Consider the following 18,433-nt stretch of genomic DNA (forward strand, 5'->3'; position numbering starts at 1 on the left):
ACAAATGCACCCTTCTGCTTTACCTAGCAGTCTCACACATGGTGAGACCCAGTAAGACATACAGTATGTCTGTCTGTGTGTGGGAGGGTGCAAAAGGATATGTATTTGTAATGAGCTCTATGTTTCCCTTTGTCATGTGTATGCAACAAGGTCATGCCCACTATCACTACCACTACCAATCATCTTGGATCCCAGGAAGGGGATCCCTAATGAATACAAAATACAAATAAGAAATACAAAGCCCCGTAAAATGCAGACAGAGATATACTCCACTCGGCTGGATGCACACATTAATGATTAGTCATGAATGGAAGGAGGGAAACACTCACACTCACGCTCACGTATGCACACACACACACACACACACACACACACACACACACACACACACACACACACACACACACACACACACACACACACACACACACACACACACACACACACACACACACACACACACACACACACACACACTCTCTTTCTCTGGCTCTGCCCTGCCTGTGCTGCTCCCCTGTCATTATAGTGATGTGAGAGCAGGAGAGGGAGGGAGGGGAAAAGAGAGAGCAGGAGAAGGAGGTAGGGAGGGGCCGTGAGCCAGAGAAGGAAGGGGAGGGTGCATAGAGGGAGAGCCAGAGAGAGAAACAGCAGTGCTGCATCGGTGGAACAAGGAAGGGAGGGAGGGAGGTGGAAGAGGGAGAGAGCAGCGAGAGAGAGAGAGAGCGAGAGATCCAGAGGAAGAGAGGGGGGCTTCCAGACTGGATGGGCCCAGCAGTGCCTTGATGGAGCATGGGCCAGGTTCTAGGATTCTCCCACTGCAGTGAGTGTGTCGGCTTTTGTCTGTCTGTCTGTCTGTCTTTCGCATCCCCATATATCTGTACAGCATCTGTAATAGCCATATGCGTGGCCATCGATCTCCCCTCTCTTTCTCTCGCTCCCTCCCTTGATAAACACATGGTTTAACGGATGGATTGATGCAGTGTTATAGCAGACGTACCTTTTTCTTTTCCTTTGTAGAGACCTATTGCAATTGTGTGTGTGTGTTCTTAGGATGTGTAGGCTGTGTGTGTGTGTTTTCATTGACTGAGCACCGGTTATATATATGTGTGTGTGTGTGTGTGTGTGTGTGTGTGTGTGTGTGTGTGTGTGTGTGTGTGTGTGTGTGTGTGTGTGTGTGTGTGTGTGTGTGTGTGTGTGTGTGTGTGTGTGTGTGTGTGTGTGTGTGTGTGTGTGTGTGTGTGTGCAGGTGTTTTCATTTTAGCCAGGGCTTCTTTCACAGTTACCAGCTGCTTGATATATTGGATGATCTGAGGCGGCAGGCTAGCTAATGTAGTTAAGGCCTCCCCCATGCCTGCTCTGCCAGAGCTGATCAGTACTGTAGGAGAGGGAACATAGTTAGCTGTTAGCATAACGTATACAAACACCAATGAAATTGCTTTTAAAGAATGGGTAATGGCTTAGAAAAAGGCTACTCAAATGCCTGGATTCGAGCTATGGATTCTCCTAAAGAAAATACAAATGCAACCATTTTATTTATTCTCTCAATCTCATCTCAATGTATTGAGACACTATAGAAACGCATTTACATGATTGGAAGCACGTAATCTGTCTGAGAATAGGCTATGTGTGATAATGCTTTTGTGCACAGTGTAATGCTTTTGAAAGTGATACAATGCTTTATATTAAGAGGAAAGCGTATCTTGATAGTGTCTGCTCTCTAGCCTTACATGCAAATAGGCCTTGGTTAAAAGTTGCAGACATAGAAATAGAAGGAAGAGAGGAGTTGTAGACATAGACGGTATAGACGCGTCTCCAGTTTCACATAGAATGGTCAAACGGCAGTCCTTAATCAGTAGTTTTTTTAAGATACAAATTGTCTGTTTTGTACTGTACATTTCACAACTGTGGTTGTGATAGGTTCCCTAGCCAATGGTAATAGACATGTCTCTGATTAATCTTGTTATTTTTCTTCCAGAGGAATACGGTTCTGTCTCCTCCACACCTGATTCAACGCCTCCCTGCACTGAAGGTAACATCACACAATGCATACATACGGTACAGGTTTAGAAATGGACTATGTGAAGGATTGGACTTTGTGTGTGAGAATCATCATTTGAAAAAATCCTACTATGACATGTCTACAAAGTCTACAGGTCTAACCTGAAGTTGATTGTGTCCATGCTTTTGTAGCCTTTCGGAATAATGAGATCTGGAAAGATTACTCCCATCAAAAGTGTTTTGCACCTTTTGGATGTTGCCCTTTCATTCAGGCAAAGCACGTTGTGCTTCATTGGGCTTGCAACTCAGCGCTCAAAAACATCAGAGGACATGCAGACGAGAAAGCAACGTCAAACGGCTCCTCCGTAGACATTAACGTCACACAACATGTGATATGTTTATGGAATAATGTTGTGTACTTATATTGCTTTCTCCTAGGATGAAAGTTTTCGCTGTAGTTTATAGCTAAATGTATAGGTTTTCTGTAATGAAAGTCTACACAATTTTCAACATATAACATTGACACAGGACAGAATAATAAATATAAAAATACTTAAATCAATATAAGTTTTACTTTAAGGCTTTTCCTATGCCTGTTCTCTCCAGGTGGGAATGAGGAGTCTGAGCTGTACGACCTGCAGACGGCCAGGGAGTGGTCTGACGAAGAAGACGGGAGTCCGGAGGATGATGACGGTGAAGCTTCATCCCCCTCCATTTGGGGGACCCCGAGACAGAACTCCTTCGAGCCCACCTTCTCCTACATCGCCATCGCCGAGGCAGAGGCAGGCGGAGCCACACGACATCATCGTGACTCATCATCAGGGAGCCGGCGGAGGGGCGGGGCCAGGGGAGGCCGCACCTCTCTGATCCGCACCGACACCGTGGAATCAATCCTCCCCCTGGACTCCCCTGACGTGGAGTGGGACCCCCACACCTTCCTCACCCTAGAGGATGAGGAGGAGAGGGAGAGGGAGGAAAGGGAGAGGGACGTCCACAGACAGACTGTGACAGTCCAGGATTCTCTCCTAGATACTGAGATTGAACCTCAAGAGAGGGACACAGAGACCCAGAGAGAGGAGACAGAGCCCCTGGAGCCCCAGCACTACAGTCCCTCTGACAGCCACCAGGGTGAGCCCACTATGGGGCAGTGGGGAAGAGGTGGGGCTATCTAGATGAGTGGGTAGATGGGATCAGGGTAGATATACCTGCACGGAGCTACATTTATAAAAGCAGGAGATACTGCATCTTTTCAGGCTTTCTAGACCCTGAAATCACACTGTGGGCGAGCATATTGCTCCAGGGTAAATGGGTGTAACCTCCATGTTTGAAAATGGGAAGTGTGTCCCATTTGATAGTACATAACTGTGACAGGCTTACGCACAACACAACCGAGTTGAGCTAATACTGCCTGTGTGTGTGTGTGTGTGTGTGTGTGTGTGTGTGTGTGTGTGCGTGTGTGTGTGTGTGTGTGTGTGTGTGTGTGTGTGTGTGTGTGTGTGTGTGTGTGTGTGTGTGTGTGTGTGTGTGTGTGTGTGTGTGTATCGCGTGCGACCACAGATGAAGTCAGACACCACTGTGCTTTAGACTCCGTGGACAGCATGCTCTCTCCTGTTGTTTAGGATCAGGATGAGCACTTTTGTTAATAAGATTGCTAAATCACTGCTCATTGTAAGGTAGGTGAGGCTCAGGTAAATAATGACGTCGTCAGATGAATTACATTTCCAGTTGATCTAATGCGACCTGCCTGTAGACTAACTTGATGCAGGGCGAGGACATTTTCACAATTACCTTGTTTCCTGTTTCTCAGCAGCATCACCGCCCCCTGAGCCTGAGTCCCTCGTAACCACGGAAGCCACCGTCCCACTGCTCACGGCTGTGCGACCAAGAGGCGCCCTCACCGATGACGTGTCATCCACTTCCTCCACCTCCATTGGTCGAAACACTCAGGAAGAGCTGGTTAGCGAACAGTGGTTTTCAGTGCTCAACCTATCAGGCCCTACGATATGCACCCACATAGCAGGTAACGTTCGTAGCACATCTTACCTATTTTTATGTGACTTTCCTATCTTGGAACTACCTTTGCATCTACCATCCCCTTGCCCGAACCATTCTATTTGACTTCTACGACATTATCTTAGATAGTGCGTCTGCACTGATAGGTCATGGCAACGCGGTCGTGTTAGAATGACGCCATCTGTCGGAAGACAATCACCACCTACCCTGTTACCTCCCTCTCATTTCTGTCCTTGATATGTTGCTGAGAGCACAAAGCCTTCCTCAATCAATCCTTTTCGAACAATAATGAAAATAAAGACGATACACATTTCCCTCTCGGTGCCTGAGTAACATAGACCCTGGAATATATTTTGCTGTGTGTCTCCATGGCAAAATTCCCTTGGGATTCCAAGGGGTAATGGGCTAATTCCACCAGATAATCATTCCTGCTCTGTGTGTGTCTGCTCGGACATACACGCTGACACCCTCATCTTTCCGTATCCCTTGGATCACTGTACACATGATAAAGAGAATGTGAGACAGGGCAGTGAAGGAAAGAGGGAGGGGTGGAGAGAGACCAAGTGTGAGAAATGAAATCTATCTTCTCTGGCCTCCATGGTCGATATGGATGACTCTTCAAGGGGGATGCCATTCAATATGGACCTCCGCCATATCCTCCAATCTTATTATAGTGGGTGGTCTGGGGTGTGGCTGGCCCGGCGGCTGGGTGGACTGGGTGTACTGTACTGTCCACCCCCCTCACACTGACCCTGGGTGATTAATGGCTGGTCAAGCTGTTGACAGGCTTTAAGGGTTTCTAGATGTCATGTAAAGCAAACCATCTGGTTTCTGTTTCAGAATGGGGCTGAATGAGTCAGAACACATTTGACTCCTCGTGTTTATCGTGAGGTTAGACTAGCTGGTTACAGGTTAGACTACCGCTATGCATATCTGAATATATATGAGGTTATTTGAGCAAACATGCCATCTAGAACCTAAAAGGGTTATTTTGCTGTCATAACAGGAGATCCCTTTGAAGAAGCCTTTTTGGTTCCACGTAGAACCATTTCCACAGAGGGTTCTACGTGGAACCCAAAGGGGTTCTACCTGGAACCAAAAAGGGTTCTCATATAGGGACAGCCGGAGAACCCTTTTGGAACCCTTTCTTCTAAGAGTTTGTACCTACTGGTACTGTCTGTATCTCACAATAATGTGTTTTTACTTAGCTCCTTTGTTAGCTATTGTCTGTCCTGTCTCTGCTTACATAAGTGTGTTATGTAATTCTCTGTCTGTGTCCATGTCCGTTTCCGTCTCTGTGTGAGTGTTTTTTCTCTGAATGGGCTTGTGTGTCATCGTTGTCTGTGGTTATGTCTCTTTGCGTCTCTATGTTATCCACTATGGCTATCTATGTGTATGCCAACGTGTGTGTGTGTGTCTCAAGGTTTGTCTCTGTCTCAGGTCAATATACAGTATATGCATGTACTACATGTGTGAATATGTGAATATATTTGGCATCTATCTTATCTCTGTATCTGTCTGTCTATCTACGTTGTGGTCTACATGAGTCTTGAGGGGGGCGGGCCCTATTGGGCTGATTATTTTGGACTGAAAAGTCTCTGTACTGCTGACGGGGCAGGGGAGGCCAAAAACAGCTCAGCGTGGCAGGGAGAGAGCAGGGGGACTGAGAGAGAGACAAACAGAGAGAAGGGGGGATCGCCTGAGCAGCAACCAAAATGGCCAACATTAACGGTAAGACCCTGGGCTCAGAGAGACAAGATGGAGATATTATGAGACGGTGTCCGTCGGCACACAGATCTATCAGGGAATTGACTAGGCGGGGAGGCAGGTGACCTATTGAATGGGCAAAGCAGTGTCTCGTTTCAGACACCGGCAAGATCAGGGCACAGATAGAATTACAGTACCTGTCGTCCTCAGCCGTCGGGGCGTTTCCACATGTAGGGACTGACCCCATCTGTCCAGTGTAGAGCTGTGCATTTAGTGTCCGTGGCTTTGGAGAGGAGTCTGAACGTCAGCAGACCAGCTACAGCCGAGGGTCTTTGGGGAGATTCTGACCACTCACCGACCAGGAGTGTTTGAGACCGTTTGAACTCTGCAGAGGTGTGTGTGTGTGTCTGCCTGCTTATTGATGGGATTGTTTCAGGCGGGTTAAGAGTGTCCTAAGGAGTGTTTTAGATGGTGGCGACTAGGGTTTTGATGATACCAGTATCGCAATATTTTTTCCATGGCAAATTTTTTCAACTCTTTGCTCCTTTAAAAACCTGCTCATCCTGGCCTTAGTGGGGACCATCCAGAGTTGTGTTATAGCTTGTTACAGCATGTAGGGACCATATATGTCATCACTTATGTGTACGTAAGAGGCTAGTAGTGTGATGAGCTGGTCTGTGCCCCATCTGACAGGGTTACCTCTTTGGGCAGCAGGGTTGGCAGAGCCAAGGTGTTTCACAGGGCTACTCTGGGACTTCCTGCATGCCCCGTAGTGTTAAAATGGCTGGGTGGTGGTTTTGGTTGTGGTGGTAAATAGGTCAGGCTGTGAATTGGTTGACTGGTGATTTTATTATGTTGTAGTAACGATTGAGTCAGTCCGTGTGTGTGTGTGTGACTCCCCTCTTCCCACTTCATATTGTCTGTACTATTCTCAGAGAGTTCATTATATCACTATATTAACATTAACCAATATAGTCGTGGCTTAGTATAGAGTCAATCTATTGGACCGTCACATGAGGGGTTTGTTTTGCCCCGGCGTTAGTATAACTTGCTGTGGTATGTCTTCCTTTTCTTAGTGCACTTAGTCTGTGCATTTAACAGTGTTACCATGTGCTGGTCAATGTCGCAAAGTGCCAACACATCAGAGAGCTGTATGCTACTGTACTGTAGTTCCACCTGTTGAGACAATGGGCAGATGTGTGTGTGTCCTGGAGGCTTTGAGGGTATTAATAATGTGTGGTAATGTTTATAAATAGTCCTCCTGCTGGTCAGGTATATCAGTGCACTCTATTCTAATTCCCAGGGCCAGGCTCACACATACACTGATAGCCATGGAGTAACGACCACATGTCTTTGTCACTACAGTTTACCACCTCCGAGTTCAGCTTCATTACACTGTGCTATCAGTGTTTTGGCTGGAATTACTCTGTTGGTTGGGAGCTACTGCTACATATTCCATGGAGGGATCAGGCCAGGGGAGCCTCCATTTTGGCTCTGAGAGGGCCCAGTAGCAGTGGCTCCAGTTGCTGGGTGACTATTCGAGGGAGACGGACAGAGTGCAGAAAGGGGGTGGAAGCGGGCTTGAAGATTGTCAGCAGGTGCTCTCCGAGGCAACATTTAAATTCAGGGTTCCTGCTCCCTCCTCTCCTCTTTTCTTTCCTCTTTTCTCTCCTCTCATCTATACAGTGCGCAGGCTATTTTAAGCCCAGGCTAGACTTGGCCTCTCCCCCTGCTCTGTGTTTTCTCTCTGCCTGGTGATCACTGTCCCTCTGCTCTGCCTCCGCACAGCTGAAAGGCCTTCTGGCCCGCTGAGCACTGCAGAGTCAGAGACAAACAGGGACTGACTGGCTGGTGACGCTGTGGGGGGTTTGTAAAAGGCACATAGGCGGAGGAGAGACTCTTGCAGCTCTGACTGTCCCTGCTGCCGTTAGCAACCAACTAAAATAATCAGAGGCAGTGTCAGATGCATGGGCTTGTCCCCTCCCCCACCCTGCTTCAATGAAAACCATCTTGACTTATTGGTTTCTCATTGGTTTATACTTGAAGTGAACATGTAGACAATGCATCTAACGTTCTTATTTTTTCACCTTTTCTCCCTCTTGTCAATTCCCCTCTCCATCCCTCTTACCGTCTATCCTTCTCTGCTCTCCCCTCCTCTCCTCCTCCTCTCCTCAGTGATGGATCTGATCTACTGGAAGGACACAGAGCGTACAGGCATGGTATTCACAGGGCTAGTGGTGGGTTTGCTGTCCTTGTTCCAGCTCAGCATCATCACAGTCGTCTCCACCATCTCCCTGGGCGCCCTGTGCTTCACCGTCTCAGTCAGCCTCTACTATAAAATCCTCCACGTACTCAACATGGGAGACGGAGTGCCCCCCTTCAAGTGAGTGGCTGCCCACCTGGCATGAGATGGGGTAGAATGGGGGTGGGAAAGTGTTCCTATTAAACCTGGAGGGGGTTCTCTTCTCTCAATGTAATCATGTTCTCTCCTCTCCATTCTCTTTGTCAGTCCTCTTCTCTGCTCTTTTAAAAACATTTCCTCTTTTCTCCTTTATTCTTGTCTTCTTCCTCTCGTCTCCCCTCTTCTTTTCCTATTTCTTCTCGCCTTTCCTCTCCTATTTGCTCTCATCCCCCACTCCCTTCCACTCTTGTTTATCTCCTCTCTTCTCTAATAACATTGTGGGAGTGGCATTCAGGAATAGGTTCTTAATTGGCTGGATTCCCTCACCTCCCAAAATAAATCCTGCCTGGGATCACAGTCCAGTGGGCTTGTCTTTAAAAAAACGGCCGTGTGTTTTTAATGATTTTATTTTTTAGATTAACCACTGCTGTTTGATAAACTAGTTGATAGACTTCATCCATCATGATCTGAAAGGACATTTCTATTTGAATATCTGTGCTGATGGAAATCACTGATGGAAATCATCCTTCCCACTGGTCCTGAACTCTATCTCCCTCTCTTTCTCCATCACTCCCCCTCTATCACTGTCCTTTTCTACCCCGCTCTCTTTCTGTCCTCAGGGCTTATCTGGATCTGGACATTAGTTTCAGTGGGGAGCTGGCGGACCAATACATGCAGAAGGCCATCGTTGCAGTCGTCTCTGCTGCTAACTCACTCAAGAATCTCTTCCTGGTTGGAAGCCTCTTCGACTCTCTCAAGGTGAGACTGCCTAGGTGTTGGACCTCGTCGATCTTCGTCTAGAAAGGGCCAGAATATGGCAGTACCTTTTTTATATGCTCTCCTTCAAGAGCTCCTCTCAAGTCTCATTCATTCACTTAAAACTTCGTCAGGATTGGTGGGTCGGTTGAGCTAAAGCGATGAGCATGAGGTTGTAAGTAACAAGAACATTTCCCAGGACATAGACATATCTGATATTGGCAGAAAGCTTAAATTTTTGTTAATCTAACTGCTCTGTCCAATTTACAGTAGCTATTACAGTGAAAGAATACCATGCTATTGTTTGAGGAGAGTGCACAGTTTGAAAACATGAAAAGTTATTAATAAACAAATTAAGCACATTTAGGCAGTCGTGATACCAAATGTTGAACAGAAATGCAATGGTTCATTTGGTCAGTCTAAATCTTTGCACATACACTGCTGCCATCTAGAGTCCAAAATCTAAATTGCACCTGGGCTGGAATAAGACATTATGGCCTTTCTCTTGCATTTCAAAGATGATTGTACCAGATATTTTACGAGATCTATTATGTTATATTCTCCTACATTCATTTCACATTTCCACAAACTTCAAAGTGTTTCCTTTCAAATGATACCAATAATATGCATATCCTTGCTTCAGGGCCTGAGCTACAGGCAGTTAGATTTGAGTATGTCATTTTAGGCGAAAATTGAAGAAAAGGGTCCGATCCTTATTAAGGTTAAAATAACTTTTTACACAAGGAAGCTCTTCAGAATGGCATAGACCTTTTGTCCCTCAAAACATGCCCTTTCTCTCTCTGCCTCTCTCTCTCTCTCTCTCTTTTCATCTCCTTCCCTTCTCCTCCTTGTCTCTTGAACCCTGTCCATGACTCTGTTTACAGGAGGCCATCAACTACATCTAGCTGTCTGGGCTCGACTCTCTTTCCTTAGAGCAGACCATCCCTCCCTCCTCTTTTTCTATCCATCTTTTTTCTCTTCTTCTGCTCTCTACCGGCATCAGCCTGGCTCCCCGTTCACTGGAGATGACGACGGTGTCATGCCCGTCAAATGACAAATGACGACTGTGTTTCCTAACAAGACCACTATCAAAGACCGCTGCCGTCATAACCACAACTCACTGTGGTTCATATGATTGTGATAATCATGTACATATAGTCCCGCAACTTTAAGCGTTCCCTTGTTTTTATTCGCATTCGAGTGTGATGCAAGCAAACTGGCAGCAAGCGCAATTGCAAGTTTGTAGAACTTTGGGATTTTATTGAATTGGTATCGGGGACGATGCGTCACATCGAAAGGGTAACAATAAGAAAGGAGTACAACTGTATCGTCCCCTTGCCAGTATACCTGAGAGCTCTCAAAGCATTGCAATGGTGTCCTTTTTTTATGGGGGCTAAATCAACATAGTACTCAAGCAAAGGTTACTTTTAACAGTATGCCAAAGATTCTCGTCCTTTCCCTCTCCTATGTATGTGTTTCATACAGAACATGTATGACATTTCTCTGTGTGTATTTCAGTTACACTCTAGGTCAGTCCTGACATATTGATGAAGCATGTTCCCTTGTCATAGTCATACAATACGTACGGCAAACTTTGACTAATAATTCAATCAAATTCCATTCTAATCTCAATCTCAATTCGTTATCAAATGATAAAACGTTTCTGCTAGAATCCTTCCTTTTAGACTTCCTCTTCATTTTCTCTCCAGTTTACCGGGACAGTAGAAGGACAACATTGGCACGTTGAATCAACAACAGTCATGTGGCTTGCACCATAATGCTTTAGGGTTAAATGTACATTTACAGCAGGAGTACTTAGTGTGACTTATCACAGTTAGTGAGAGCCAGTGTGACTGTACCACGTAGCCTTTAAGCCTGAGCCCCAGAAGCCGCAAAGCCCCTTGGTCTCAACCCTGACCTGGCCGGTATGTGACATGGGACACAGGTGGCTGTTAACCCAGTTACAGGGTACGAGAGGAGTTTCGTCTTCTCTGAGAGGGGGGTGTCCCGTTTCAGGATGGGGGTATGGGCCCAAAGTGACAACCCACTGAGCTATATTACACCAACTCCACAAGGGTTATGGTGGATGATCTGGGAAATATGTACTCATTCATTTGTCAGGGACCATGTGCAATTTTGACATGTGATGCGTGCATTCATTGACATTTTACATTTGGGTCATTTAACAGACGCGCCTATCCAGAGAGACTTACAGTTAGTGCATTCATTTTAAGATAGCCAGGTGGGACAACCACATATCTCAGTCCTAGTAAGTAAATGTTTCCTCAATAAAGTAGCTATCAGGAAAGTCAGAGCTAGTAAGGAGGGGGGAAAAGTCAAGTGTGAGTGTTAGTTCACGAAAGGTTTTGGGGGGGGTGGGGGCTTGGTGTGGGATTATTTAAGATACTCTTTGCAACACATTTACCACAAGCTTATGCATTCTAAGTCTTTGGCGGTCCTGTACCACTCAGTTGGTAGAGCATGGCGCTTGCATCGCCAGGGTAGTGGGTTCAATTCCCGGGGCCACCCATACTTCAAATGTATGCATGCATGGCTGTAAGTTGCGATGGAGAAAATATTTTGCTAAATATATTTATATTTTGATGGAATTTGCAATGCTTATTGCAGAGTACATTTATATTGTGCATTGTGTGTGTGTTTCCTCCCGTTCTTTTCAGCTCCTGGCTCTGATTTACCTGGTGACCTTCCTGGGAGACCTGTGTAATGGCCTTACTGTCCTCATCATGGGTGAGAATCACAGACACAGTTAGAATCAGTATTCGAATAACTTTATTGAATTGCCATTCAGTAATCATGATGGCCATTTGTCCTGTAGAGACTGATACCGTTGGTTGATGCATGCTGACATTGTCGAATATTGCACTTTGAGTATTTCAGTTGAAGACTGTGCTTATATTGTTTTATCAGCAGCCTTTTGATTTGAATGACAGGGCATGCCATGTTGTTAGTCTGAAGAAGCTATTTACTCAATCAGAAAGCTTAACACATGCCATCTCCTCCCCTTCGGTCTTCTTCTCCAGGTGTGATCGCTCTATTCTCTCTACCGCTGTTCTACAGGCAGCACCAGGTAAAATCTCCCTCACGCTGCTGTGACAACTGCTCTCCTGATTTATTCAATGAAAGAAGGTACTTCTGTCAATTGTTCACATGAGATGTGTTTCTCGCCAATGCCTCTTTTGATGTTCCAGGCAAAAGTGGACGGCTTCTTTGCAGGAATTCAGGCAAACGTGGACAACGTCAAGGACATGTGAGTATGGCGCCATCTTTTGGCCCAACGGTGGAATGGAACATTCCTCTTTCCTTCCTGTAGTTTTCCATTGCAGCTCTGCAGACCCTGAACAGATTTCAGAATCACTGTGACATTTAGTCAATTTGTAATGGCTGGCAGTATTGGAGAAATGGTATGGAAAAAGCCCATAACCTTTTGTCCAATGACCAATGTAAATGAGATCATGTGATATTGACCCCTCTCTTTAATACAGTCTCCACAGAATTGCCCAAGGTGGTGGCCCCGCCGCTGACACCACCCCTGGCGGTGCCAAGCCCAAAACACAATGAAGAGTCATGGCGGACAGGAGAGGAGGATGAGGAGCAGAGAAGAGGAGGAGTTACAGGCTGTCACTCAGATGTCTTACTCAGCAGTCTGTACTCAGAGCTCCAGAAGGCGGAGCTTCTGAGATTGGGGGGGGTTGTATAGGGAGTCAAACCGTGGGGTTGGGACATGATGATACTGTATGCTGTATGGTGGGATAGGGTAGGTTGCTAGTGGGTGAGGCTGAGGGAACGGGAGTGATATCTGGACGGGAGTTGTTGCTGTTTCGAAGGAAGGTTTAAGACACAACTCATGATTGTTGGTACAGCGTTAAATGACCTACATGGGTGATTGTGGCTTGAATGATAGAGACAGTGGCAGTCCAGTAAAGTAATAAGACTGATTGGAACCTCGAACGCTAGGAGACCTGTGTGTTCCTTATTGACAGCTGTATATCTGAACAGAGGGAAGTAAAAACTTCAGAATAGAGTCCAGCGGGACTGGAGTTCACCAGGAGCTAGGACAGGGTCAGTCCCGGGTCAGAGGTTGGAGTTCATCAAACTAGAGTTCATCATTATTCATGGCAGCCTAACACTTGGAATCAGGGTGTGTGTGTGGTAGAGTGTGTGTGTGAGGGAATGATGGCACTTTTGTGCTCATGACGTGTGTGTGTGTGTGTGTGTGTGTGTGTGTGTGTGTGTGTGTGTGTGTGTGTGTGTGTGTGTGTGTGTGTGTGTGTGTGTGTGTGTGTGTGTGTGTGTGTGTACACAGTATGTGTGAGTTGACATGCAGCTTGCTGATCTGAACCTGTTACCTGAGAGCTATTAAAACCACAATTTGTTCTTTTAATTTCAAATGTTCTGTTTCTTTTTGCCCACATGAATCATCCACACGTCTGAGATTTGTATTCAACAACGTTGAACGTCTTCCATTCTCATTTCACCAGTCTATAGAACCAGTCAAGTTTCTAAAATTAGCCCCACCTTCAACTGTAGGATGCAAGATCACAGTCAGAACCAGGCCTCTAAATGCTTTTCTGAATGAATGAATGAATGATTGAAAATGTACACAAATATTGAGGTGAATTTGGGTAATACAGTACTGAGTATTGAAGGTTAAACCAGATCTCTAGTGATGGAGTATTGAAACAATTATATGAATCTCCTTCATCGCAGAGGCGCACACATGTTCTTCTGGTCATGCATCAGAAGTATTTATGCAAAGGAGTTTAAAATATAAAAGTTTAGATGGATAATCTGAAGACCTATGAAGGGGGTAGTATTACCCAAACATTGAACCCCCATCACCCACAGAGGGTACCTCTAGCCTAACATCTCATGGACAGATGCACGCAACATAGGATGGTATCGTAGAGTCTGTCAACAGACATTACATTACATTTAAGTCATTTAGCAGACGCTCTTATCCAGAGCGACTTACAAATTGGAAAGTTCATACATATTCATCCTGGTCCCCCCGTGGGGAATGAACCCACAACCCTGGCGTTGCAAGCGCCATGCTCTACCAACTGAGCCACACGGGACCGTGGGATGCAACGACTTACGAAGAACTATGTTCCAGTGTGCAGATTTTCTCATCATTGATAATTTGGACAAATCAAGACTTCACAGGTGTTCGTATCTTTCAAATTTTGGAAGGGGAGGGGACATTTGGCCCATGCTTGAGCTGAGAGTTTCCGTTTAGGGGTGTGGAGGCTTGTCTCAGTATCTTTTCTCATAAACTCAGCAAAAAAAGAAACTTTTCCCTTTTTCAGGACCCTGTCTTTCAAAGTTAATTCGTAAAAATCCAAATAATTTCACAGATCTTCATTGTAAAGGGTTTAAACACTGTTTCTCATGCTTGTTCAATGAACCATAAATAATTAATGAACATGCACCTGTGGAACGGTCGTAAAGACACTAACAGCTTACAGACGGTAGGCAATTAAGGTCACAGTTATGAAAACTTAGGACACTAAAGAGGCCTTTCTACGGACTCTGAAAAACACCAAAAGAAAGATGCCCAGGGTCCCTGCTCATCTGCGTGAACGTGCCTTAGGCATGCTTCAAGGAGGCATGAGGACTGCAGATGTGGCCAGGGCAATAAACTGCGATGCCCGTACTGTGAGACGCCTAAGACAGAGCTAGAGTGAGACAGGACGGACAGCTGATCGTCCTCGCAGTGGCAGACCACGTATAACAACACCTGCACAGGACCGGTACATCCGAACATCACACCTGCGGGACAGGTACAGGATGGCAACAACTGCCCGAGTTACACCAGGAACACACAATCCCTCCATCAGTGCTCAGACAGTCCGCAATAGGCTGAGAGATGCTGGACTGAGGGCTTGTAGGCCTGTTGTAAGGCAGGTCCTCACCAGACATCACTGGCAACAATGTCGCCTATGGGCACAAACCCACCATCGCTGGACCAGACAGGACTGGCAAACAGGGCTCTTGGTTTTGTCTCACCAGGGGTGATGGTCGGATTCGCGTTTATCGTTGAAGGAATGAGCGTTACACCGAGGTCTGTATTCTGGAGCAGGATCGATTTGGAGGTGGAGGGTCCGTCATGGTCTGGGGCGGTGTGTCACAGCATCATCGGACTGAGCTTGTTGCCATTGCAGGCAATCTCAACGCTGTGCGTTACAGGGAAGACATCATCCTCCCTCATGTGGTACCCTTCCTGCAGGCTCATCCTGACATGACCCTCCAGCATGACAATGCCACCAGCCATACTGCTCGTTCTGTGCGTGATTTCCTGCAAGACAGTAATGTCAGTGTTCTGCCATGGCCAGTGAAGAGCCCGGATCTCAATCCCATTGAGCACGTCTGGGACCTGTTGGGTCGGAGGGTGAGGGCTAGGGCCATTACCCCCAGAAATGTCTGCTAACTTGCAGGTGCCTTGGTGGAAGAGTGGGGTAACATCTCACAGCAAGAACTGGCAAATCTGGTGCAGTCCATGAGGAGGAGATGCACTGCAGTACTTAATGCAGCTGGTGGCCACACCAGATACTGACTGTTACTTTGGATTTTGACCCTCCCTTTTTTCAGGGACACATTATTCAATTTCTGTTAGTCACATGTCTGTGGAACTTGTTCAGTTTATGTCTCAGTTGTTGGAATCTTATGTTCAAACAAATATTTACACATGTTAAGTTTGCTGAAAATAAACACAGTTGACAGTGAGAGGACGTTTCTTTTTTTGCTGACTTTATATCTCTCCACGAACCTAATTGAGCATCTGGCACAATTTACGTGAGATATTAGTTCTGGGTTTCCGAGATTACGTCTAGCCTGACTGTGTTTGGGAGCAATGACTCAATAGGTGCCCTTCTAAGAACAGTTGCATTAGTGCGTGAATGACTTTGCTTGGCTACCCAAACTCCTTGCTCCGAGCCAAACACTACGCCACTACCACAGATGTTAGTTTCTTCTCCGGAATGAGTACCTCCCCGACAATTTTTAGAACCTAAACACATTCTAACCATTCTGATTGGTCCCAGAAACCGATGGGTTGGGCCAGAGCCAGAACACATGTGGGTAAAGCGGTGTTTGGAAAATGTGTCATTGACTTTGATACTGGGGGTTCGAGACGATCCAATCGCTGATGACTTTGTTTTGTACAACACCCCTCGTTTTGAAGTCACCACAAACGACTTAAACGACGGCAGTCTCAGACTGAAGTATGTAGCGAACACAGAGCAGCGGAACAACTCAATTTGAATTGTCAAGGAATGAATCACTAGCTAGATAACTGCTTCTAGACACCTTCTGTAACAAGCCATTCAATTTAGACTAAAACCAATACTTTTTTTGAGTCATTTCACAATAATGTTAAATCATCATCATCCATTTTGGTGTAAAGAAATATTTCAGAATATGCTGCCACTGAAATGCCCACCTCTTAACATCTATTACTTTAAGATCCTCACCACAGCTTGGCAGTGTGCTTTAGTCGTGCACTAAACCTGTCAGGTTTTTTATGGGTACATTTTCTTCTGCCTTATAATTCATGTATGTTCTGACTCTGTGTGCAATAAAGTTTTACTTGTATGTTAAGAGTTAGAATTAACTTTATCCCAGGACATGATTAGATGTGGCTGTTCACCTACACTTGACATCGCCCTCCCTTCTATAGTATGTTGCACTGATCTCACTACACAGTCCTAGGGATGCCTGTTGGCCCAGAGACCTGAACCCTTGGTAGATGGTGAATTGGAGGATGAGAGGTGAGATGGGTTATGGTTCACAGGAAGACTTTATTAACTAATCCCTTAGAAGAGGCAAGGACAGGAGAGCAAGTCTTATCAAACCTCAAGTTAAATGTCATTACTTTTATTATATATAGACCAACATTAATTATTTTGTATCATCAAAAATCAAATGGGTACCCAAACGTTTAATCTTGCAATAAGATATTAAACACAAAATCTTGACAATTAAATGAACATTTTGACGAGTCTAGTGTTTGACTCCTTTATGTGTTTCCCACCACGTTGTGTGTGTGTGTGTGTGTGTGTGTGTGTGTGTGTGTGTGTGTGTGTGTGTGTGTGTGTGTGTGTGTGTGTGTGTGTGTGTGTGTGTGTGTGTGTGAGAGAGAGAGAGAGAGAGAGAAAGAGAGAAAGAGGATAAGACTCAGAGTTTTTAAATAAACGTTTTTAAGCTAAACTTTAAGAAAAAGGGAGTGTTATCGTTGCCATTTGATGACTAGCTTTTTACCACAGGGAGGCGACAAAAGCCAATCCATGTACTGCAACAGTAATACCGTGTCACAGATTAATAGTGAAGGTGTCACTCCATTTTGATTTTGAATACGACATTTACACTTGATCGACTGTGACTCTGCAGAACTGAATATGCAAATATCCGCGAGGCCGAGATATCTTTAGAATTGGTGATGGTAAAATTAACCAGAAATTACAGAATTGACTGGAAATGCAGAACTGCTTGCTCAGGCCTCAAATATAGTGCAGTAGGCTACATAATGTATGGGCCGAGAGCAAACTCGACCATGTGCCTCACTGGCGTTTCAGTTTGTGCATTTCTAAAGAGTCGACACGTGACAGAAGGAAATTGGGTCATTTAAACTGGTTTACCTTGACAAGTCTCAACATGCCCTTACCTCAAACTAGGCGTTAAATGTGTATTAGTTCCGGTTTGTAGGCATATTGGCTCTGTCTTTTTGTTTAGTCTGTCTTTTTGTTTAGTCTCACTGTAGGACATCGAAATAATATTGCATCAGCCTAAATCTGTTAAAGGTGTGCCACAACTCACTTTCAAACCAGCTGCTTGACAAAGCCCATTAATGTGAACAGTTGAAGGGTTGGGCCTCATTTTTTGTGGAATTATGTTTTGTTTTACTGGCCCTCATTTTAAATAGTTAGTAGGTAAATTGCCAAAGGGGAAATGCGTGTCAAAGTCCTCCAAAAGTTGCCTTTCAAGTTTTTCGCTTCCTGTTATATATTCTAAAATGAATAGGAACAGGGAATGGTGGGCTACACAACGCATGCCTATTAATTATTTGAGGTGTTCAATATGCTATATTTGAATACAGTACACCAGGGTTGTGAGCAAAAAAAAACATGTTAATTTTTATAATTTTCGTTGTTGGAGATAAAGACTGTAAAATCACCAGGAAATCAGCTCAAAGTTATTTTAATTTAGAATATTGTTCCCAAGTATTCCCACGCATAAATAAAGAAGCATATGTGATCATATCCCATTGTAGTCAAGATTTGAAATAATTGTGTTTTCGTCTAATCTGTTTTTGTCAAATACTATATTTGTTTGGATTCTTGCGGTCAATTTGCAGTGTACAAATTATTGTTAACTATGTCCAGAGCCCCTGGTTGAATAAAATTGGAGACCAGTGCAGTACAAAAACTGCCAGGTAGATAACATGTGCAAATTTTTCCACTGGCAGAAGGCGGGTCCATCAACTCGCTCCTTTCAAAACGCAATAGTGGAGGAGAGGGGAGGGAATAGTCAAATCACGCTTGA

The 18,433-nt window shown here is 45.1% G+C and overlaps 1 protein-coding gene across 3 annotated transcripts; it reads left to right on the forward strand.

Annotated features, from left to right (window-relative positions):
• The first annotated feature begins 649 nt into the window (after window positions 1-649).
• LOC129821848 (reticulon-2-like) lies at window positions 650-16,892 on the forward strand. 3 transcript variants are annotated; one of them, XM_055879540.1, is made up of 10 exons: window positions 650-820; window positions 1,976-2,029; window positions 2,605-3,126; window positions 3,806-4,018; window positions 7,894-8,101; window positions 8,740-8,878; window positions 11,554-11,623; window positions 11,917-11,963; window positions 12,085-12,143; window positions 12,379-16,892. In XM_055879540.1, exons 1-10 carry the CDS (start codon window positions 790-792, stop codon window positions 12,452-12,454), a joined length of 1,419 nt encoding a protein of 472 aa, XP_055735515.1. In that variant the 5' UTR covers window positions 650-789; the 3' UTR covers window positions 12,455-16,892. The 3 variants fall into 3 exon arrangements, with proteins under 3 accessions (XP_055735515.1, XP_055735516.1, XP_055735517.1); XM_055879541.1 differs by lacking the exons at window positions 650-820; window positions 1,976-2,029; window positions 2,605-3,126; window positions 3,806-4,018 and adding an exon at window positions 5,633-5,742; XM_055879542.1 differs by lacking the exons at window positions 650-820; window positions 1,976-2,029; window positions 2,605-3,126; window positions 3,806-4,018 and adding an exon at window positions 5,990-6,111.
• Window positions 16,893-18,433: the final 1,541 nt, after the last annotated feature.

This window comes from Salvelinus fontinalis, chromosome 24 (assembly GCF_029448725.1).
Source record: "Salvelinus fontinalis isolate EN_2023a chromosome 24, ASM2944872v1, whole genome shotgun sequence".
Lineage (NCBI taxonomy): Eukaryota > Metazoa > Chordata > Actinopteri > Salmoniformes > Salmonidae > Salvelinus > Salvelinus fontinalis.